The following is a 24239-nucleotide window of genomic DNA, read 5'->3' as shown; positions in this document are numbered from 1 at the left end:
ACATTCCTCCAAAGGAAGATGCAAATGGCCAATGAGCATAAAAAGATGCTCAACATCCTTAGTCACTGGGGAAATGCAAATCAAAACCACAGTGAGAAACCACTTCACACTTACTAGGATGTATGTAATAAAAATACTGGCAAGGATGTGGAGAAATTGGAAACCGTATACATTGCTAATCAGATAAAATGGTGCGTCCACTTTGGAACAGAGTTCAGCTTCCTCAGAAGAGCTAAACATAGATTACCATATGGGCTAACAATTTCACTGCTAGGTATATACCCAAAAGAATGAAAATAGGGACTGAAACAGATATACTCATACAGCGATTTTTATTGATAGGATTATTCACAATAACCAAAAGTTGGAAATGACCTGTGTCCATCCACAGATAAATGAATAAACCCAATGTGGTGCATCTATACAGTGGAAGGTTACTCAGCCATAAAAAAGGAATGAAGTTCTGATACGTGCTACAACATTGACAAACCTTGAGAACATTACCACTCCTCTTCAATAATGTGCTAGAGAAGCTAGACAGCATCACATACCTACATAGGTAGGTAGGATTGCTAAGGAAGAAAGAAAACTTCATTATGTGCATATAATGTGAGCACCTATGTAGGAATCCAAGAAAAATCTATAACCTATGAGTCTAAACAGAGGGGGCAAGTAAGACTGATGGGTTATGAGATCAAAATACAAAGTGCAATCAAGTTTGTAAATATCAACAAACCCCCAGAACATACAGTTCTAAAGAAAAGTATAATTTGCCATATCAACAAAATTAAGGACTAAGAATAAATCATACCAAATAGGTGTAAAATTATAAAACTATTGAAGGGTATGTTTGAAGACCTATTTAAAGAAGAAGGTAGGACATGTTTATGGAAGAAATATTCACTATCTCAAAAATGTCAATACCCCCGATCTCTATGTAAGGCAATTCAAAAGAAAACCCTAATATGGTTTCTCATGGAAATTTCCAAATGAAAAAGAGAATATTAGAAGCTTACCTCATGCCATAAATAAATGAAGAAAACATTCAAGGCTGGACTGTGAAAAATACAGCTAAATTGTTAAACTCTAGAAGAAAATGAATGTTTATGATATCAAGAGGGGCAAAGATAGTTTAAAACATGTAACTAAAAGCAAAAACTACAACTAAAAGATGGACAATTCAACTACATTAAATTTTATAGTCTTTCCATGACTAAAGATAACCTATACGAAATTAAAAGCAAAGCATGTACTAGAAGAAGCTATGTGCAAATACTAACCTCAAAGGGTTGGTATCCAGACTTTATAAAGAATTTCAAAAAGCAATAAAACTTCAAGCCACACAACAGAAAGATATAAAATAGGCAATCTACAGAATAGGAAATCCAAATGACTTACAAATCATTGGATCTAAAACAAGGAAATAATTCTTCATACTCGTGATGTTGACACACATGAGAAAAGCCTGACAATAATAACTATTTGCAAGAATTGAAAGCTCTAAGATCCCTTAACCCTCTTCTAGGAGGGATATAATAAACTAATGCAATTACTTTGAACATCAATCTGGCAACTTCTAGCAATTGCATTTTGAGGTATCTATTCTAGAAAAATACTTTTTCATAGGTGCACAAGGAAATACAAAATTTTCCCTGGCAGAACTATTTATAATGGTAAAAATCTAGAAATAACCTTTCTCTTAGCAGGACAAGTAAACTACCATTTAGTTAAATTGTGGTGTATTATATAGCAGGTAAAAAACAAACAACTACTTATACCACCATAAACCAAGATTTACTATAAAACCACAATCAAGACAGTATATTTTCCATACCATACCAAGATACACAGGACGAAACAGAGTACAGAACCAGACTAATATATATAGACACCCAATTTATGCCCAAAGTGCCAAACAAACTCAATAAAATTTAAAATTTAAGGATATTAAATTTAGTAGCTTCCTTTTCTATTTATTAAAAATTATTGATTGATCCAGGCAAGAATTTATTTAAATATACAATGTTTCAATGTTCCAGTTCACAGGGGCAGGAAACAAATATTAAAAAACAGAATTTTAAAATGTCCAAAAAATATGCAAGACCTACATTAGTGATTTTTATCTGAAAAGGCTTTTTCAAATTATTCACCACCTTCCCCTCACAACCCTCAACCCTGAGATTCTCATATAAAGCTTTATTAGGGCTCCATTTCACCAGAAGAAAGAGACAAACTGAAAATAGCAGTGAGTTGAACAAAATAGAAGTTTATGTCTCTCTCTGTAAGAAGACTGGAAGGGTTAAGTACAAGGCAGGTCAGGGACACAACAGTGTCAGCCTTGCAGGCTCTCTTTATCTCTTTACTCCACCTATGCATGGATTCCTTTTTGAGTTCATTTGCAATCATCTATGGCTGCTGGAGCATCATTATTATATTCACATCCTGTTCCAGCTGACATAAAGGAAAGAAGAGAATGGCTCCTACTTTTAAGGACATTTGCATCTCACGGCTCAGAGCATAGTCTCTTGTTACACGTTTCTGCAAGAAAGCCTAGAAAATATAGTCTTCATTCTAGGCATTTTTCCAGCTAAGTATAGAGACAGAGTTCTGTTACTCTGAAAAGGAAGAAAGGAAGGAAGGAAGGAAGGATGGAAGGAAGGAAGGAAGGAAGGAAGGAAGGAAGGAAGGAAGGAAGGAAGGAAAAGACAGAGGCAGGAAGGCAGTTGAGAGACAACTTGTAGTCTCTACTGCACCATCGAACCACTACGAATCATTTAGCGCGAGACATTGTTGATGGTAGGACATGCCCTTTGTGGATAGGATGGGATGGAAGCAGAAAACGTCATTGAAAACCAATGGAGGAAATAGTTTTCCTTCCTCTTGGAGGAAGGAAATTCAAACAAGTTACTGAAGGCTATACAACTTAATTCAACTTTTTACAGGGCAGTTTGGCAAGAATATAAAATTATCAAAGTGCACAAGATTTATGTACAAGAATGTTTAGCACAGTTTATAATAGGAGAAATGGAAACATCCTGTCTCATCAGTAGGGGTTAAAAATTAAGTTAGAGTACACCCATATAAATGACTATTATGATGCCATGAAAGAGAATAAGGCAGGTCTTTACTCATTGGTGGGGAAATAAACATAGGGAATATAATCGAGTTCACGTAACAGGTATATAGTATTTGATTCTATCTTTGTAAGAAAACAGACTAAATGCAGCAATAATAGCAAGCATTTACAAAGCACTTCCTGTTTTAGGCACTCTTCTAAGCACTCTATGTACATTAACTCATTTCATCCTCACAGCAACTTTATGAAATACATATTTTTATTGTCCCTATTTTGCAGATGAAGACAGTGAGGCTCAGAGAGGCCAAAGATTACACAGCTAATATACATTGAGGCAGGATTTGGAGTCAGGCAGCCTGGATCCAAGAAAATGAGCACTTGACCACTCTACGTACACTGACTCTATATCACTATATGTACTGATGACATATGTTTACACAAATATTCATGCTGAGATCAATACATACATAAAAGAAAATTGATCAGTAGAAAGCTTTAACTTTGTGTATTATCTGACCCTCCCCTACTTCCTTTGATCCTTAATTCTCTCTGTCCCAAACTTCTTCACCTCCAATTCCCTCCAACTCAACCTCGTGAGAGCTATCTACTAATTTCTGTGTAAGATATTAACTAATTATAAAGCTGTAATTTACATTTTAATAGATAGCTCTTCAAAAGCAAAGCAATTTTACAATCCAAAAGAATGAAGACATAATAGTAGAGTGGTAAGTGGTAAGGTTTGCATTTTGGGAAAAGAAGACCTGACTAAAACTCATTAAAATGAATGACCATATACTCTCAAATGATCTGTACACATATACATGAGTGCGTGTGTTTGTAATTTGTGTGTGTTGTTAATACAATTTTGAAATTAGAAATGAAAACTGTGCTTTCACATTTTGCTTATTTAATGACAAAAGCCCTAATAAAAATGGGAGCTCAGGGAACCAGAGTTCTCACCGCAGGGGAAGATACAAAGAGAGAAGGGATAAAGGCAAAGAAGAACCATATGAAATTGGCTCAGAATTAGAGGTACCCACATGTATTGATATGAATTCATGATTTAATATATGTGGTTGAACTATATGAAATTGCATTCCCTCCTTCTCCCCCCCAAAAGCCTGTAAGCAGTGACACTTTAGTGGCAATAGCAAACCAAGCACTCAGAGTTTGTTTTCTAATTCTCATTCCCCCCACTGGGGTATCTGGGTGGCTCAGTTGGTTAAGTGTCTGTCTTAGCTCAGGTCATGATCCCGGGGTCTTGAGATCAAGCCCCATGATGAGCTCCCTGCTTAGTGAGTAGTCTGCTTTACCCTCTCCCTCTGACCCTCCCTCCTGCTCTCTCTCTCTCAAATGATTAAATAAAAAATATTTTTTAAAAATATCATTCCCCACTAAAAAGGGACCAAGGCTCCTTGGGGGAAACTGCTAATCCCAAGGCTGGCGCAGAGACAGTACTGGATTCCCGAACATCTCATTGAGTCAGAAAGTAAGGAAGTGTTCAAGGAATTATGGGATATGTTCAAAAGATCACAGCAGCCACCCGAGGGGCTCTTCACAGCCAATCTGGGACAAATTGAGTATCAAAAATGAAAAATGAATAATAATATAACCCATTGAATAAAATAAGCTTATTCTGATAGGAAGGAAGGAAAAGGAAAAAGAAGTAAGGCAAGATCTTTCTTACAGTAGAATTCCAACTAAGAACCATAGAATGAATGACAGAATTAAAAATGACTGTTTTTGCAACTAGGATAATAATAGCTGATTAGGTTAGGAATCATTAATGGATGTAAAAAGTAGTGAATGAAAGCTTCATGAGGAAAGGAACACAATCTCAAAATATTTTCCCAGAGAGTATTTACTAACTTTACAGCAATGATGAGTTTGTAGTAGAGAAATGTAGAGGACACCATATTAACCAAGTGATCAAAGTTAACACCACCAGTAATAAAACTTTGGTATCATGTGCCTCTATTGCAATGATGCACCGAGGAGGACACAGCCTCACTGATCCATTATTTCTGCCATGAATGCAAAAATCTTAATCAAATCCTAAGAAAACACCACAGAAATCCAAACGGGGCATCATTCTGTAGAACAACATGATTTCAGCATCATGAATGACAAGGGAAGACTGAAGCAGTGTTCCAGATAAAGGAAGACCAAAGGGACATACATAATGGTTAAATGGAATATGGATCTTTGATCACAGAGAAAAGACTCGTATGAAGGACATTACTGGGAATATTAGTGATGTTTAGATATGGACAGTGTATTAGATACTAGCATTTTACCAGTGTTAAACATTCCTTAATTTAATCATTGTCCTGTGATATGTAAGATATATAAGCCATCTCATAATTAGGAAATACACACTGAATGTACTAGGCGTAGAGGGGCGTGATGGTTCAGAAAAATAATAAGAGCAACAAGGATAATAATGTGTGTGTATAGAGGGAAAAGAGCCTGAAGGAAAGGAAATGGGGCTAAATGTTAGCTCATTTATCCGGGTGAAGGATATATGAGAGCTCTTTTGATTGTTCTTGTACCTCTTCTGTAATTTTGAAAATAATTCAAAATTTTAAAATTTAAGAGGGGAATGTTCTGTACACCCTTACAGTGGCATATTGTTTAGCCAGAAAAATGAATGAATGATACATATGATGGAGGAACCTTGAAAACATTATGCAAAGTGGAAGAAGCCAGACACAAGAGGCCATATATTGTATGATTCCAGTTCTAGAAAATGAAATATCCAGAGAGGACAAATCCATAGAGACAGGGAGTAGATTAGCAATGGCCAAGGCTGGGGGGTTGGGGTGGGGGAGAGAAGGGGAAATTCATGATTGAAGGTGGCTGCTAACCACTACAGGGTTTCTTTTTGAGGTGATAAAAATGTTCTGGATTTAGATATGGTGATGGTTGCACAACTCTGAATATACAAAAATATACTGAAAAGTGAATAAAATACTACATACTGAATTGTACACATGACAACAGTGAATTTTATGATATGTAAATTGTATCTCCACAGAAAATGTGAACTTACAAAGAAATGGGGAGACTCGAAGGTTATTGCACGAAGTTGTTATTTGTTATTACCTTGCCTTCTTTTTCCTGCTCTTCCGTCCAAACACACATACAAACCAAAAAGGCTTAAAATTGCACATTTTCTGTCTTTTCAAAGAGATTTCATAAAATGCCAATTGTTCCATATTTACAGTCTGTTGTTTTAACACCAAGAGTTGTCATGTTTCTTAGGTAGTCCTGCTTTGCTGTGTTTCATTCACGAGTATGCACATTTCTTGCTCATTCCCACATGCTCTTAAAAAATTTCTCAAGCACCCACAGTGTTGCAGTCTGCCTATGTTGGCAGTATTTACATCCTGAAAAAAATCTGCCTCTTTTCCCATTGCTATAAGAAACAGAGCAAAACAAGGCAAAAATCCCACATCACTTTGCCATATTGGTTTCATCAGCTGTCACATAAAAAGCACATGATTCACCATCTTTAAAATCAAAGATCAAAAACCGGTGCCTCACTCGAGTCACCTCTACTTAACTATGAATATTTTTAACCACATTTTCTCAGGAAAGGTATACCATGGACTTTCTTATGATGGTTATGTTAAACAAAAGTCTTTGGGCATTGATTACAAAAGATTTGTCAGGTTCATATGACAATGATCAAACTGGGGAGCTACCCAGTCATTTGTTCCCTTTTTTGACATCTAAGCCTCCTTAATACTTCTAAGGAATTACAAATGCCGTATTAATCCTTTCCTTATTTATTTATTTTAAAATGTATTTATTTATTATTTGAGAGAGAGAGCACAGAGGCAGAGGGAGAAGCAGACACCCTGCCAAGCAGAGAGCCCGACATGGGGCTCAATCCCAGGACTTTGAGATCATGACCTGAGCCAAAGGCAGATGCTGAACTGACTAAGTCACTCAGGTGCCTCTCTTTTTTTATTTCCCAATAATATTTATCTAATAGAATATTTAAAAATAAATCTTAGCTGAAATAATATATATTTCAGAATGTATTAACATCAACTGTGTATGGATCTGAAATTCAGCTAAAGGAATCTGTTGCTTGGCAGACTACCCTGATCATGAGTAATTAATTATCTTTTTCCCCCACCAGCTTTAGAGTAGTTAATACATCTTAAATAATGGATAAACACAATTACTGAATATTAAGGCTTTGACATTGAATTCTTTGCAAGTACATCATTCATTCATTCATTCAAAAATTAATGTGTTTTTTGTTCTTTTGTTTTTAGATTTATTAATTTATTTTTAGAAAGAGAGAGTGCCCATACGTGAGGGGCGAGTTGGCAGAGGGAGAGGTAGAGAGAATCTCAAGCACACTCTCCACTGAGCACAGGCCCAATCTCAGGACCCCAAGATCAGGACCTGAGCCAAAACCAAGAGTCAATGCTTTCCTGACTGCACCACCCAGGCGCCTCACAGAAAAATAATGTTTATTGAGCATCTGATATATGCTAGACAATACTAAGCAAAAATCAACACAACCTTTGCTCTCATGAATTTTAAAGTCTGGCGGTGAAGACAAAATTTGATTAGATATTCACATAAATTAATATGTAATTTCAAACTGAGAGAGGTGATGAAGGAAAGGATAGATGAAAAAACTGAACCTGAGTTAGACTAGAAGGAGGCTTCCCTGAGGATATAAATACTTGGGATAACTACTTCAAGAAAAAAAGTCAAGGGACGCCTGGGTGGCTCAGTGGTTGAGCATCTGCCTTTGGCTCAGGGTGTGATCCTGGGGTCCTCGGATGGAGTCCTGCATTGGGTTCCCCGCAGGGAGCCTGCCTCTCCCTCTGCCTGTGTCGTTGCCTCTCTCTGTGTGTCTCTCATGAATAAATAAATAATTTTTTTTTAAAGTTGAATTTGACTTAATTAGATGAGAACCTGGGAGAAGAGGACTCCCCAAAGAGGCAACATTTACAAAGCCCTCATGGCAGGAGAATGTTGGAGGAAATTTTTAAAGGCCAGTGAGCTTCAAGAGCAAGGGGTGTGGCATAGGATGAGGCTGGAGAAATCAGTGGAAATCATATTCTATAAGCTTTATAGTACATCTTAAGAAAAATCTAGTCTTAATTATAATAGCAATGGAAAGCCATTGAGGAGTTTAATGTAAAGTGATGACAGGATGATTTCTGTGTTTTAAAAAGAACACTCCACACTCTGGAAAATAGTTTGGCAGTGACTTTCAAACTAAAAATGGGCTTACCATACAACCCAGCAACTGCATTCTTGGGCATTTATCCCAGAAAAACGAAGACTTATTTTCACACAGGAATTTGTACATTAATGTTCATAATGGTTTTATTCATACTAGCCAAAAAGTAGAAACTACCCATGTAGTCTTTTTCAGTGAGTGAATGCTTTATCTGTGGTATATCCACACCGTGGAATATCACTAAGTAGTTAAAAGGAACAACACACTGACACACACGATGCAAGGAAATTATGTTATATGGGGGAATAATACTCAAAAGGTTACATACTTGATGATTTCATTTGTGTAACCTACATGAAATAACATAATTATAAAAATACAGAATAGATTAGAGGTTGCCCCTGTTGGGTTAGGAATGAAGGAGTGAGTGGGTGGGGCCATAAAGGATAACACAAGGGACTCTTGCTATCAGGGAGTCTTGTGGCATGATATTGTTGAGTATCTTGATTGCAGTGGTGGTCATACATGTGATAAAATGACATAGAGCTCTATATACCACACAAATATACATACAGATGCATACCACTGCATGCATAACTGGTAAAATATGAGTAAGCTTTATGGATTGTACTAATGTCAGTTTCTGGGTTTTGATACTACACTGTGGTTGTACATGATGTTGACATTGGGGGAGGCCAGAGTAAGAAGGCACAGGCCTTTCCTGTATCTCTTGTGAATCTAAATTTTTTCAAATGAAAAAGGAGCATTCTGGCTACTGAGTGGAAAATGGATTTGAATAGAGATTAAGGTGAATGTGGGGGAAACTACTGTGTGATTAGGGTATTAGTCTAGAAAAGATATAAAGGCAGGAATAGAGAATGAACACATCTGAGAAATGTTTAGGAGGTAAAGTTTATGGAATTTATAAAATTAATGGATGGGATATAGGAGGTTAAAGAGAATGACTTCAAGGGTATTTTGAAGTTAAACTTTGCCTCATATTTCATAGCCTTGAAAACAAATATACATTTAGGACAAGATAGCAAAAATTTGGAAGGCACTATTTTTTGATAGAGCATATTCCAGAACTAGAGGTGCTGTTGATAATGAGGTCACTTAGGGAGGTCTCCTAGGTTAAAGTGCATGCTAGCACTCAACCTCAATTTATCCTTCACTCCCTGCTCTGCAAAAATTAAGATAGATCCCCCTTTTTTATATACAGAATAACCCCCAGTGCCCGTCACCCATTCACTCCCACCCCCCGCCCTCCTCCCCTTCTACCACCCCTAGTTCGTTTCCCAGAGTTAGCAGTCTTTACGTTCTGTCTCCCTTTCTGATATTTCCCACACATTTTTCTCCCTTCCCTTATATTCCCTTTCACTATTATTTATATTCCCCAAATGAATGAGAACATATAATGTTTGTCCTTCTCCGATTGACTTACTTCACTCAGCATAATACCCTCCAGAAGATAGACCCCTTTTAAATGTTCTTGCTTTCCAGCTGGGATGATGTTATACTTTGTCAGTAGTGGGTGCAGGAGGAAGGCGCTTGCCTTCCTGTTACGGTTGCTTCTCTTGGTGGGCAGCACCCATGTCTTTTCCAGCCTCCAGCTTCTGTAGTGTTGGCAACTTATCCAGGGCCAGGCTCCATACAGGCAGCACGCAAGAGCCGACAGCTTCCTCTGGCAGTCTCCAATTAGGTCAAAATCTCAGCTTGGAAAGAGAGGACCCTCTCCTTTGGGTACTCTATCTCAGCCTTAAGAGGAGTGGCTTCTCCCCCCTTAAGGGAATGCTTTTCCCACATTCTTTTTTTTTTTTAATATGAATTTATTTAAGTAATCTCTGCACCCAATGTGAGGGTCAAACTCAGGACCCCAAGATCAAGAGTCACATGCTATCCTGACTGAGCTAGCCAGGTGCCCCTGCTTTTCCCACATGCTTTAGCCTTCTTTTGACTTTTTACTATCCAATCCCTCCCTACAGCAATCTCCTACCATAGTTAATAATTCTTTGTATTAAACTTACCCTATTCAAATTACTGTGTGGCTTTTGTGTCCCAATTGAATCCTGACTCAAGCCATCCTCAAAAGTTTGCTGTTGTGATTCTTTCCATTTTGTGCTTTCTTTTTTCTTATTCATTTATTTTTAAAGATTCCATTTTTTTTTTGAGAGAATGTAAGCGGGGGAGGCGGAGAGGGTGAGGAGGAACAGACTGCCCATTGCACAGAGCCAGGATTCAGGGCTTGATCCCAAAACCCTGAGATCATGACCTGAGCTGAAGGCAGACGCTTAACTGACTGAGCCACTCCGGTGCCCCCAATTTTGAGCTTTCAATAACCCATCTATTTTTGTCAACAAAGGGCTCCTGGATGTGGTTGACTAATGTACAGAGGTTGCTAAACTGAGCACATTTGCAATTATATCAAGAAAGGATTTAAACCAATGTTGTAAAACTCCCGAACACCTAGATTTGGTTTCTTTTTTCTATTCAATTTTTTAAAGGATTTTATTTATTTATTTGACACACACACACACAGAGGGAGAGAGAGAGAGAGGAAAGAGAGAGCACAAGCAGGGGGAACAGAAGAGGGAGAAGAAGTAGGCTCCCTGCTGAGCAGGGAGCCCAGACTGGGCTCTCAATCCCAGGACTCTAGGATCATGACCTAAGCTAAAGGCAGTCGCTTAACCAACTGAGCCACACAGGTGCCCCTCTTTCTATTCAATTTTAAACACATTTATGATTTTAAGTGTTTGAATATAGAACTTACGGGAATATTTTTTCTTGGAAAAAAGTTTACATGTAAATCTAAACCAACTTATATCAGTCTTTATACTTAAACACATCATTATGCTACCTTCCACAATACAGATAAGCAAAATTTGAGATGTTATATATTTAAAGAAAAAACTATAAATTCAATACTTCAAAATATATGAAACAAGGAGTTTAGTAGATTCCAGGCAAAGGATGGCTGCTGACAGAAATGAGTACTTCTTTCTGCAGCATGTGATAATGTTGATCATTTCTTTTTTTTTTTTTCTTTCAATTGCCCTAACAGTCTTGTTTTTTTATTTTTCATTTCTTTTCAATTTCCTTTACAGGTTCCTCTACCTCTACCCATCTTTTAAAATACCAGTGTTAGGGCGCCTGGGTGGCTCAGTCAGTTAAGCATCTCACTTTGGCTCAGGTCATGATTCAGGGTCCTGGGATCAAGCCCCTTGTTAGGCTCAGCAGGGAGTCTGCTTGTCCCTTCTTCCTCTTCTTCTCCCTCTGCCTCTCCTCAACCCCCACTTGAGCTCTCTCTCTCAAATAAATAAATAAAGAGAATAAGATAAAATATCAATATTTCCCTGCATTCCGTCCTTGGATCTCATTTCTCATTGGTCCTGAGTAGTTTATCCATTTTTAGCTAATGCCCCCTTCATTTGTATCTGCAGCAGAGGCCTGTCCCCTGTGCTCAGAAGTCCTTTATGTGATCCAACCTCCAGTCTAGGAGTCAGCAGATTAGTTTCTGGCTGCCCGTTTTTATAAATAAAGGTTTAATGGAACACAGCCCTATCTATTAGTTGACATATTGCCTATGATTGATCTCCTACTACAATGGCAGAGTTGAGTAGCTGTGACAGAGAACACAAGGCCTGTGAAATGTATAATATTTATTATCTGGCCCTTCACAGAAAAAGTTTGCTGACCCTAAGCTGTGCTTTCTACTGAGTTTAAGGCATAACTGAGCATGTATTTTTAAACAGTGGAGTAAGCCCACCAACAAAAGATTTACCTGAATCTCTCTTTATGAAAGAGGGAGTAAAGATGAACTCCGGAATTCATAATCAAGTCTCATGGATAAAACTACAACAGCAAAGTGAAGGGATATTTTCTGTCATACTGGAAGCATAAGGAATATAAAGCACAATTCTCATTGCTGCAGGATCACACAGAGAACATTTAAAGACAGATTTCCAGACCTCATTCTCAACAATCATGACTCAGTAAATCTGGAGAGAGGTTTGGGAATCTGAAATTTTATTTTTTAAAAAGATTTTATGTATTTATTTGACAGAGAGAGAGAGAGGGAGAGAGAGGACTAGCAGGGGAAACAGCAGGCCCAGAGAGAGGGAGAACCCCTAGGGAATGTAAAATTTTAGAATGCCCTCCAAGTAATTCTGGTATGTAGCAAGTAAGTAGTCAGAATTTGGAAGTCAAATCAATCTAAAAATCCATCGCTGAGTAAGATGGTCTTTTTATTCTTGATAAATCGTTAGAAACCGGCCAATTCGCTTCTCTTGATTTACATATTATTTCTGAGTGTCTACCTTTAGGGAATTACAATAAAGAATTCAAAATCTCTCAGCAATGATTTTGCTCAACCACTCTCCTCGCACTTAGGTTTATATAAAGAAAACTCTACATTTCCATATTGGCTGATATTTCCAAAGTACATCTCTCAACACCCTGTAAGGTATAGGGTTTTGCTTTATCATAAAATTAGCTTAGGCTTTATCACACTCAACAAAACCGTCAATCCTGTCATCCCAGAGCCATTTTCAGTCTAATTCACACGTTCATTCAACAACAACAGAAAATGTTGAACACTTGCCCATCATTGTTAGGGACCAGAGGAGACAGTAGTGAACTGGATGAAATTCCTGCCTGCAGGGAGCTTGCATTCTAGCTGCTGAAGGGTGGGGAGGAGGATGGGCTTCCCCTCCTATGTGCCTCCTGTACAAAATTTTCCTCAGTCTCCATCTTCTGAGACATTTCCTCAAAACTTACTAGAGAAAGGGTGAAAATTGTCCCCTGGACATCCATATCCTTTTAAAGCTGCTTCTGAGGTGCTTGCCTGTTACGTAGCTGTTAGGACTATACATTGGCTTCATGTTTGTTTTTGTCCTTTTACTGTATGTGCTGTGGAGTGAGTTTTAGGAGTCTTGTCTCCGGAGGGATGAGCCGCCTCTTGTTTGTGGTTAGTCCTCCTACGATTCATGAGTGCTTTTCAGTGATTCTAACACCGCAATAAGCTCAGTCTCACCTGACTGAAGTTCAGAGCCTGCACCTACAGATTCTCTTTAGCAGGATTACTGGGAAACCTATAAGCACAAACAGGGACAAGAGTCTTGTAAACGCACGTCAAAGAATGTCAGGACCAGAAGAGACCAGAAGAGACCTCAGAGATGCAGCCCCGCGGCCTTTTATTAAAGACCGTGCAGTGTGAGACTCAGAGAGGTTACCTAGGTTGCCTCAGGTCACAAAGCCCACCTGAGGGATGGGAATCAGCGACCAGATCCAATGTTCAGTCGATCACACTGGGGCTCCTTCTCCGAAAGTGTAACGTGTACCTCAGGGCCGGTCTTCTCGCCGCCCCACCCCCCTCCCCTCTTGTATGAAATTCCTCATCTCTCTCTCTCTCTCTCTCTCTCTCTCTCTCTCTCTCTCTCTCTCTCTCTCTCGAAGAGTCAAGCGATTAAAACTTGAAGTTGGGGCACTCCACAAACAGGTGTCCCGACCACGGACACGGAGCCGGGAATGCGGATCTCCACACGCCGGCCGAGGACTCGCCGGCTCCCGCTTACAAAGTTTCCTCGGGTCCTGCGTTCCTCTCTCAGATCCCCGGCCGCGAGGCCAAGATGCCTGCTGTGGCCTCCGACGAAGTTCGGAGACGCCGTTTCCTCGCAGGAGCGCGGCCGGGCCGGGCCGTGCGGGCCGCAGAGCCGGGCGTCCGCAGGCCTGGCGGGCGGCGGGGGAGGCCGGGCGCGGGGCTGGGCTGGGCTGGGCTGGGCTGGGCGGGGCGGCCCCTCGGCGCGCGACTGCCCGCCCCGGCCGCGAGGGCCGCGGGCCCGCGAGTCCCGGCGCGGAGCGAGAGGCGCGCGCGGGCCGTGGGGGCTGGGCCGAGGCGGAGCGCGAGACGGCGGCGGCGGCGGCGGCGGCGGCGGCAGGCGCCGCGGGACCAGGCAGCGGCCCCCGCCCCCCGAAGTCCGTCCCCGCGCGGGGCTGGGGAGCTCAGGGCGGGGAAGCCGCGGGGCCGCGCCACGTCCCTCGCCCGCCCCAGAGCGGGGTTTGCAGGCGGCTCCAGGCTGGGGGCTTTTGTGTCTGCGACTCGGGAGCGGCGAGAGCGCGGACCTCCTCCTCAGAGGGCGCTGTGAGTGCGCCGCCAGGGCCCGGCCGCCCGCCTCCTGCCTCCCCTGTCAGCGGCTCCCGAGGCGGCGGCGGCGGCGGCGGCGGCGAAGAAGAAGAAGGAGCGGGAGTGGGAGGCGGCGGCGGCGGCGGCGGCGCGCTAGTCCTCCGCACATGCCGGCCCCGGGCGGGGGGCCGCCCCCAGGCCGCGCTCCCGGCCGCCGCCGCTGAGCCCCGCCGGCCCCCGCACGCCGCCCGGCCGCCCCGAGGCCTCGTCTTCCTCCCAAACTTTGCAAAGTCGGCCCGCGTCCCCGCCGCCCTCGGCCGCGCCTCGGCTCGGAGGCTCGCCTCGCAGCTGCAGCGGCCCCGCGAGGAGGAGGAGCCGCCGCCGCAGCATCAAAGAGACCGAATTCCCGCGGCCTGGGGGGGAGTCATGCTTTGCGGTCTGTAATGTCAGCAGAACAGGAGAAGGATCCCATTTCGCTGAAGAGAGTTCGAGGTAACCGGGCAGGGCGCGGGATTGGGGGGGTCGGGGCGAGCGGGGCGCGCGGGGGCCGCGTGCCCGGCCGCTGGGAGGCCACGGGGCTCCGTCCGGGCCTAACTCCGCGCAGCCCGCGTCCCGCCCGCGCCCCGGGGCCGAGGCTGCGGTTCGAGGCGCGCGGCCCCGGAGCCCGCTCGCCCCTAGACACCCGCGCGGAGCCCTCGCCTCCTCCACTTTGTGGTAGGCGGCAGTTGAAGCCGCACTCAGCATCCCTGCGTACCCCGCTCCTCTCCCACCTTGGCTCATTCGCAAGACAGCACAATAGGCACCTCGAAGGGTGAGAAAGAAACACCCCCCGGCAGAGACCACGAACGATGCCCACCCCCCGAAAAGTAAGTTGGACCGCTCAAGAGTTGCCGCTGTTGAGGACGGTGTGCCACCGGGCCTTCGCGTTTCCCCCAGCGCCCCCGGCCCCCCCTGCCCACCCTCCGAGGCAACAAATCGACAGCTTATTTTCCTTGGGTTTAAGAGGAGACACTGTATAAATTCAAAAGGCATTTTCTTTATTGGCTTATGGATGAGAATCAAATCACCTAAAAGCAATTTTATACGTGATTGGTTTGCTTCTTCCTTGCACGCTAGTTAGGAAATTTCCTGCTGCCTTACTATCTAAGAAAAATCGGAGGGAACGCTGTACCAGACAAAAGATAATGCATGTAAGTTCACAGACGCCAAATACCGGCTGGAAATTTGGGGGATATCCGCCAGCTTTTATTTTCAGCTCTAAACAGGGTTAAGGCTGAAAGTCCCAAAGTTGAAATAACACTGTTTGTTCATTAAGCAAATATTTAGTGAACATGTACTGTGTGCTATGCACTGTTCTTGGCACGGGGGGGGGGGGTACAACAGCGAACAAAGCATGAAGAGTCTTCACCCAGCAGGAGTTCACGCTCTAAACAGATAATAAACAAAAGGCTTAGAATGTCAAATAGTAACAGCTCTGGAGAAAAAACAAAGCAGGTGAAGTGGTTAGGTGGAGAGGTAGGGATTATAGGTACGAAGACTCATCTGGAAAATGATGTTTCAGGCAGGACCCAAAAGAAGTGATAGACCAGAGCCATATGGATATGTGTGGGAAGAGCAGTCTCGGCAAAAGGAACAGCAAGTGCAAAGGCCCTGGATCTGGAATTTGCCTAGTGTATTCAAGCAACAGAAAAGAAGTTATGGTAACCAGCAGAGATTGAGCAAAGGGAGTGCAGTACGTATGAGCAGCGTAGAAAGATAGGGTGAGAGGAGTTATATAAATATATATATATATATATATGTATGTGTGTGTGTATATATATATATTTTTTAACGATTTTATTTATTTGAGAGAGAGCATGAGCATGAGGGGGGAGGGGCAGAGAGAGAGGGAGAAGCAGAATCCCCCCCCCAACACGGAGCTGGACACTGGGTTCAATCCCAGGACCCCGAGATCATGACCTGAGGCAAAGGCAAACACTTAACCAACTGAGCCACCCAGGCACCCCAAGAGTTATATTTTTAATAGGATTTCTCTGGCTGTTCTGTGGAGAATAGACCCTAGGGAACAAGGGCCGAAGCAGGGAAGCTTGTTAGGAGGCTATTGCAATAATTCTTTCATCCAAACAGGATAAAGTGCTTTATAAATCAGTAAGTAGTAAGGTAGATTTCCAATTGACTTAAGTGTTATAGAGATCAAGAACCACAGTCATTCATCCATGTTTTTGTTCCACATGACTAGAGATTAAACCTATAGAACTGGATTGTAACACAATGACAATGTGGTATCCACAAAACAGCAGAATATTGTTTTTAAGGCTTAATATCAACACAGTCTTTCATTGAGTAAAGGTTTTCTATTTCAGCTTTCTTTTCTGTCTGGTTTTGAGTTGCCAGACCCTTTACGGAATAGACCTTTCTGAGATACAATTATTCCTCTGATATTTTTGCCATATTATTTTGCCTATTATTATAAATTACTTTGGGGCTGAAGGAAAAGAAACAGAGGTTTCAAGTTTCTACCTTTGAACTCAATTATCAGTCTTAAATGTAGTTTTTTAAAAAGTGGATGGGTATTTTATTGTAGGTCTAGAGCACAGCTTTGTCTTTAATTTGTTTCAGTTACTGCTTTTAAGTTTGGTGCCTTAGCTGTTTGCAGTTGCCTCAGGTGTCATCTTAAGAATATTCTGTGAGTTAAGTAGCAGAATAAAAGGCAAAGCACTTTTTAAATTAAGTCAATATGAGGAGGGGTTTTTATAATAAGTCACTTTATAGTGACTTTAATGTTAATTTTTAAGACATTCTGGGTTATTTTATAGAAGGTACCAGAATATCTACATGAGCTCTTCTGAAGCACAATTCTGCTGAACTTCACTGCTTTGGAACTTTTTGTTGCAATTTATATTCTAAGACTGCATGCAGGATGTGGTCTTTGCAGAATATAAACTGTGAGCAGTGCTTCTTAAACTTTTCCCATCCACTGATGTATACAGATAGACTTTTAAGTAAGTTATGTCTTTATTTTGTGTGTATTATAAAAAAATATGTTACCAAACCTCTTGTTTAGGATAAGGCTAAGATACACAGTTTCAATTCAATTTAAAGAAATTAGTTAAGCAAATAATATTATACATGGAGCTTAGATATGGCAAAAGTATGACAACATGGATGACTAAGGACTTTACAGTAATATGCTCTGTAGACCGGAAGTATATCTCATGGGATATTTGTTAAAAAGAAGGTGTCTGGAACCACAGAATCAGGATTTCTGGGAGATTTCTCTGCATCTTCAACTAGATCCCTTGGTGATCTTTATGCCTACTAGGTTTTGAGAACTGATGATGATAGACCTGAATCAAGAAGGTGAGTGGGCCAGAGGAAGCTGATCTGTAGTCTTCTAAACTTGTCCTGATATTTTAAAATTAGATTCAGAATTTCTATTTAGTGGCAAAGTATCTCTTATTTTTTACCAGTTCTTACCATCCCCAGACCCTCAGCTCTTGATTATAGGAAAGATCCATGAAGATAGGTACAGTATCTTAGTTATCTTTCTATTTCTCCCCTCATTTTTGCCTGTAGTAAATGCCAAATGAGTGAATACATGAAGTAACTCATTCATATATTTATGCTGCTTTTTGATTGTTCTCTTAGAATGTTACCTTGTCATCCTTATTTTAACCAACATTCCCACTATTATCCAATATTCTTAGAACTCTTAGGTGTTGATCTGATCACAATATCCATTCATTTATTCAGCAAATATTTATCGAGCAGTCGTGGTGCCAGACAGTGGAAATATTGATTAAGAAGGCATAATGCTGTCTTCAAGAAATCTTTAGTCTAGCATAGAGACAAATAAGTAATTACAAACAGCATGATAAGTGCTGTGGTCATCTACAGGAAATAATAGGACATATATAACCCATCTTTAAGGAAATCAAGGAATGCCTCCTGGAGAAGAGTTCTAAGAAGCAGTGAGTATTCCTTTGTGGGAGTGATGTAGAAAGAACATGAAAAAGACCTAGTAAGTCAGCAGTGGTTTTAAGAAGGCACTTTTGGTGGGCAGCCTGGGTGGCTCAGCGGTTTAGTGCTGCCTTCAGCCCAGGGCATGATCCTGGGGTCCTGGGATCGAGTCCCATGTCAGGCTCCCTGCCTGTGTCTCTGCCTCTCTGTGTCTCTCATAAATAAAGTCTTTATTTTAAGGCACTTTTGGGAGAAAACCACATTTTAAAGTAGTGAAAATTAAGTGATAAAGATGTGATGTAAAGAAGCTTGGTGGTAGACAGAAAGACATAGCCAGTAGCTTGGAAAGATAAAGTGTCTTTTTATTTCCCTTGAAAAATGACAAACATTATTTGTAGACTTACAGAAGAACCTGAGAGGGGAGAAACTGAAAAGCAGCAGAAGAGTGGATAATTCATTAATAAAGCATTCAATACATGTTTTAAAATATGTACCACGTGCTAGGGGCACTCAATGTGGGAAACTAGGGATGAGAGAGACAAGGCTGCTTTCTCAGAAGTCAGATCTCTGCAGGTGAGAGATGGGAATAGCATCAAGGTTTCAGTGAAATGAAGAGGTAGTCTTGGAGGAAGGAAAAAGAGAATGAAGAAAGAGAAATTTAGAGAAGAAGAAGGAAGTTGAGGCATTCATTCCAGGTGGAAAGTTTTTAACCAGAGTTAGCAATTACATTGGAGAGGTTAGGAATGTATTTTATATATATTTTTATTTATTTCATATACATATATTTTTAAAGATTTTATTTATTCAGAAAGGTAGAGGGAGAAGCAGGCTCCCCATGGGGAGCCTGATGCAGGACTCTGTCCCAGGACCCCAGGATCATGACCTGAACCAAAGGCAGATGCTCAACCACTGAGCCACCCAGGTGCCCAGGGTTGTGTTTTAGAATGGGAGAATAGCTTAGAGATATCATAAAAGTACTAAAAGTAGACATTGCTAAAAATGTAGGCACATGTCTAATGAGTATATGGAGGATTTGGATGAAGATTGGAGAAGCAACATAATTTATGTAGTCATAAAGTGGAGGGGAAGAGCCAATGAAAGGAAAGATTTTAGGGAATTTTGTTGTTATATTTCTTAATTGGTGCATAGGAGGGGTAGGCAGAAAAGTAGTTTGATTTTCAGCACATTAAACGAATATCCCCTTGGGTTGCTTCAATGTGCATAATAGATCTACATGGTTTGAAACTGAGGAAAGTGGGCTGAGCCAGAAATAGAGATCTGGAAGTTATCAGTAAACAAGTGAATACTAATTGATGCCTTGGGAGTATATAGCTCACCCAAGAGAGTGGAAAGTAAGAAGAGAAAAGCATTGAGAAAAGCAACTTTGGGAACGCTGATATTCAGGAGACAAAAAGGAAAAGAGGACGCTGAAAAGCAGAATATGAAGGAGTAGCCTGAGAGGCAGAAGAAAAAAAAAACAAAAGAATAGTGTCACAGGAATATTAAAGGAAGAGCAGATTTATGAAGGAAAGATAAATGAATTTTGTTTTTAACATATTGATTGAAAGGTACCCATCTATGGGTTGTCCGGTATGCTATTTCTCCTACCCGGTCTTGGTGTATATCATTTATCCAGTGACCCTACCCATTTCCCACTCCCACCCAGCACTGTTCCAAAGTCTTAGAATATCTGTCTCCTTACTACTTTTTGTACCTACCATCTCCTTGACCTTTCTATAACCACTTCTTGAGTTCAGACTTTATTTCTTTATTATCATGGGTCTCTTGCTGGTTTCCTGGCCTCCTGTTTTATCCCTCTTTATCCATTTTCCATATTACTATTGCTGGTGATAAATAATTACTACCTATTGACCACTTACCAAGCAGTCTGTTAATTGTTTTATTTATTTAAAAAATATCTTTTTTGTTAATTTGTTTAAATGGATGTCTTGTTTGATCCTCTCAGTAACCCTTTTGAGTTAGATGTTATTATCATTCTAGGTTTACAGTTGACGAACTGATGCTCAGAAAGGTCAAGTACTATGTGGTTAAATAACATTCAAGTTTACTCAGCTAGTGTCAAAGCTAGAGCTAAACTCTGGCTGAAAGTCTTAGTTACTATGTTCCATTGCCACTGTGCTCCAAAACACAATTCAGTCGTGTTACTCTTTTTTGGTAAACTTCTTCAGTAGTTATCTCTGGATAAAAATCCAACTTTTCTTATATTGGCTCTTTTTTATTTGGTCCAGGCCTGCCCCTTAGTTCTTCATTCTTCATACTCCATGAAACACTCTCCTATGCTCCAAGTGTGCTCCTTTCTAGACGTCATGGCTTCTCTTGCCTTTAAGCCTTTCTTTTCACATTTTGTTCCTTCTGTTAGGCTCGCTCTCTTTTTTCCCCACCTTTAGTAGGTTACTCATCCTCACAGCATCAGCTTTTTGAAACTGCCCAGGATGTCTTTCCTAATAGTCCTCCCTCAGTCAAAATTAGATGGGACTTCTGGGGATCCCTGGGTGGCTCAGTGGTTTAGCGCCTGCCTTCAGCACGGGGCGTGATCCTGGAGTCCCAGGATCGAGTCCCGGCGCATTGGGCTAACTGTGTGGAACCTGCTTCTCCCTCTACCTGTGTCTCTCCCTCTCTCCCTCTGTGTTTGTCATGAATAAATAAATAAATCAATACAAATTTAAAAAAATTAGATGGGACTTCCTTTTGTTCCCTCAACATCTTGTGCTCATCTCGATCATAATATTTATCACATTAAATTTAAGAGTTTCAAGAAAAGAAACATTGTTTTCTCTAGATTATGGGAGAGAATTCCTCTTTATGGGGAGGAATTATTATTTATATTTCTATATTTAAATAAGCTCAACAGATGTTTCTGAAATCTAATTTGATGAATGTTGACCAAGAGGTTTCAACAACTTAGGTAATTTAGTAATTTAGTCTTCCAAGTTTGCTTTCCTAGAGGTGGGGAGGGGTTACCTCTTAGGAAAGATTATACAATTCTCTCTTCTGACCCTCTTATTGCAGGAAATTCAAGGGGTATAAGTCATCTTTGCCTTTAAGACATCCCTAACTTTAGTCAAGAATGATTATAGGTCTCTTCTATTCCCAGTCTCTATAGACATGGTAATAGCAATGCTGAAAAATAATACAGCTTTTGTCTTTGGAGCCCAACTGCTGGGTTCTTATCCCATTTCTACTGTTTACTATCTATGTGGTCCTTGGCAAGTTACTTAACCTCTCTGTGCATCCGTTTTCTCATGCAATATGAAAATAATACTTGTATTTATGTCATAGAGTTGTTTAAAGAATTCATTGTGTTAGTATATGTAAAAGCACTTACAACACTGCCTGGTACATTTAAAGTTACCTGTTTACTTTTAAAACAGAAATAGAATATGCATTCTAAAATACTCATTCTAAAATACAAGTAATGTGATCAACATTGACGTTTAGGTATATTTAATCAATTACTAAGTAAAAGACAGCATATTTTTTCTTGTTTTGATTGGGAGTGAATATGAACTGAACAGAAATGAAGACTCTCTCCCTTTATAGAAAAGACAACCAAAAAAATTTATAAAAGCAGAAACCCCTCAGATTTCATAGTTTTGCTAAGCAAATAAGCTGTTTATTACACGATTTTTATGAATATTTGCAGTTTTGTTCTCCTTTATTTCTGAAATTTTTTGTTTAAAAAATTTGATTGACTTTGTTAATAAAATAAGCTTATTATTAGAGGCATCCTTGTATAGAGTCAGCCTCACACATGAATGCCATCCACCCACCCTCCTATAAATAAGCTTTACATTTGTTCGCAACTTCATTTTTTTAAATTAAAAATTTAATTAATTAATTTATTTATTTGACACAGAGTGAGAGCACACAAGCAGGGGGAGCCACTAAGGAAGGGGGATTAGCAGGTTCCCTGCTGAACAGGGAGCCAACTCAGGGCTCTGTCCCAGGACCCTGGGATTATGACCTGACCAAAAGCAGATGCTCAACTGACTGAGCCACCCAGGAGCCCCTGTTAGCAACTTTAAACCTCATGCACTTCAGTAATAAAAAGATCATTAGTCTGGGGAGAACAGCTGGTCCAAGCATCACAAATATTTGAAATCTTAAATCACAGATGTTGAGGGTTTTCAGAATTTAATATTTATTATATACCCAGATTGCTCTAGGTTCTGGGCATCACATGGCGGACACTTTCTGCGTTACATTCTAAAAGGGTATAATGGCATTTTCATTTCAATCATATAAGGCCATTTCTTATAATACTGTATTCACATACTAATTCATAATTTTGCCATTTAATGGTAGAGACCAGTATTAGAGAAGTACATTTCAGATGAAGGCAAAACTGTTAGCTAAGATGTTCACATCCATAGTAAATGATAGAATAAACTGACATTATATCCCAGACTTCTGTGCTACTATAAAATACTGATATTTGATTGTCGACTGAATGTGTTGACAATGCTTAACATTAGATCTTTTGATAGGGTGTTAAATATTATAGAAACTCAAATGAAGTGGGACACCTGGTTGGCTTAGCAGTTGAGCATCTTGCCTTCAGCTCAGGGCATGATCCTGGGGTTCTTGGGGTAGCATCCCACATCGGGCTCCCAGTGGGGAGCCTGCTTCTCCCTCTGCCTATGTCTCTGTGTCTCTCATGAATAAAAAAATCTGAAGAAAGAGAAAGAAAGAGAGAAAGAGAAAGAAAGAAAGAAAGAAAGAAAGAAAGAAAGAAAGAAAGAAAGAAAGAGAAGGAAGGAAGGAAGGAAGGAAAAGAAAAGGAAGAAAAAGAACAAACGAAATAGAAATGAAGTCAGCTTATGGTATAGTTTTGTCTAAAGGAAAGCAAAATGAAAACTAGTATTTGAGGGTCCACTGTGTGCCAGGCAGTGTGTTAAGCACTGCCTTAGCTCAGGCTGCTATAACAAAATACCATAGACTGGGTGGTTTATAAACAATAAGCAATTTAGCACAATTTTGGAGGCTAGGAAGTCCAAGATCAAGGTGCCAGCAGATTTTGTATCTGGTGAGGGCCTACTTCCTGGGCAGTCTTCTTGTTGCGTTGTAACATGTGAAAGGGCCAGAGGAGCTCTCAGAAGTCTGTTTTATAAGGACACTAATTCCATTCATGAGGGCAGGGTCTAATTACCTCCGAAGGCCCCTCCTCCAAGTACTATCAAACTGGGGATTAGGATTTCAACATGTAAATTTTGGGAGGGACACAGACTCAGTTTGTGTCATTTAAGCAGCATACTAATTAAAATGTATACTTATTTGAACTACTCTTGAAGCAAAGCTGTTTTTGAAGGAAAAAATAGAAAATACTAAACCTTTTTTTTAATTGAAATAAAATTAACACACTGTTAACATTGGTTTCAGGTTTGCAACACAGTAATTTGACAACTATTCGTTATACTATGCTCACCACAAGTAGTTGCACTACCATCTGTCAGCATACAATGCTATTATAATATTCTTGACTCTGTTCCCTATGCTGTACCTTTTATCCCCCTGACTTACGCATTCCATAACTGGAAACCTCTATCTCCCACTCTCCTTCACCAGCCCCTCCCCTCTGCCAACCACTAGTTTGTTTTCTGTATTTATGAATCTGTTTCTGCTTTTTAAATGTTTTTTTTTTTTTTTTAGATTCCACATAAAAGTGAAATCACTTGGTATTTGCCTTTTTCTATCTGGCTTATTTCACTTAGCATAATGCCCTCTAAGTCTACACATGCTATCCTAAATGGCAAGATCTCATTCTTTTTTATGGCCGAGTGATAGTTCTGGTGTGTGTGTGTGCGCGCGCATGTGTGTCCATCCGTCCGTCCCATCTTGTTTATGCA

The 24239-nt window shown here is 40.6% G+C and overlaps 1 protein-coding gene and 1 long non-coding RNA gene across 2 annotated transcripts in view; one reads left to right on the top strand and one right to left on the bottom strand.

The window, feature by feature from the left end:
- Positions 1-12514: 12514 nt before the first annotated feature.
- LOC140622907 (uncharacterized) lies at positions 12515-14025 on the bottom strand. The gene is made up of 2 exons (XR_012022573.1): positions 13523-14025; positions 12515-13381 (listed from the first exon to the last, which is right to left on the bottom strand). It is a non-coding gene; the product is annotated as an uncharacterized lncRNA (long non-coding RNA).
- A 477-nt stretch (positions 14026-14502) lies between these two features.
- PYGO1 (pygopus family PHD finger 1) overlaps positions 14503-24239 on the top strand; it is a 31026-nt gene continuing 21289 nt past the window's right edge. The window contains exon 1 of the mRNA XM_072808672.1: positions 14503-14904. Within this exon, the coding sequence (XP_072664773.1) occupies positions 14856-14904 (49 nt within the window). The 5' untranslated portion in view covers positions 14503-14855. The remainder of the gene's footprint in view (positions 14905-24239) is intronic.

Source organism: Canis lupus, chromosome 32 (genome assembly GCF_048164855.1).
Source record: "Canis lupus baileyi chromosome 32, mCanLup2.hap1, whole genome shotgun sequence".
NCBI lineage: Eukaryota > Metazoa > Chordata > Mammalia > Carnivora > Canidae > Canis > Canis lupus.
Note: the sequence above shows the minus strand (reverse complement) of the source record. Positions and strands in the feature narration are given on the sequence as shown.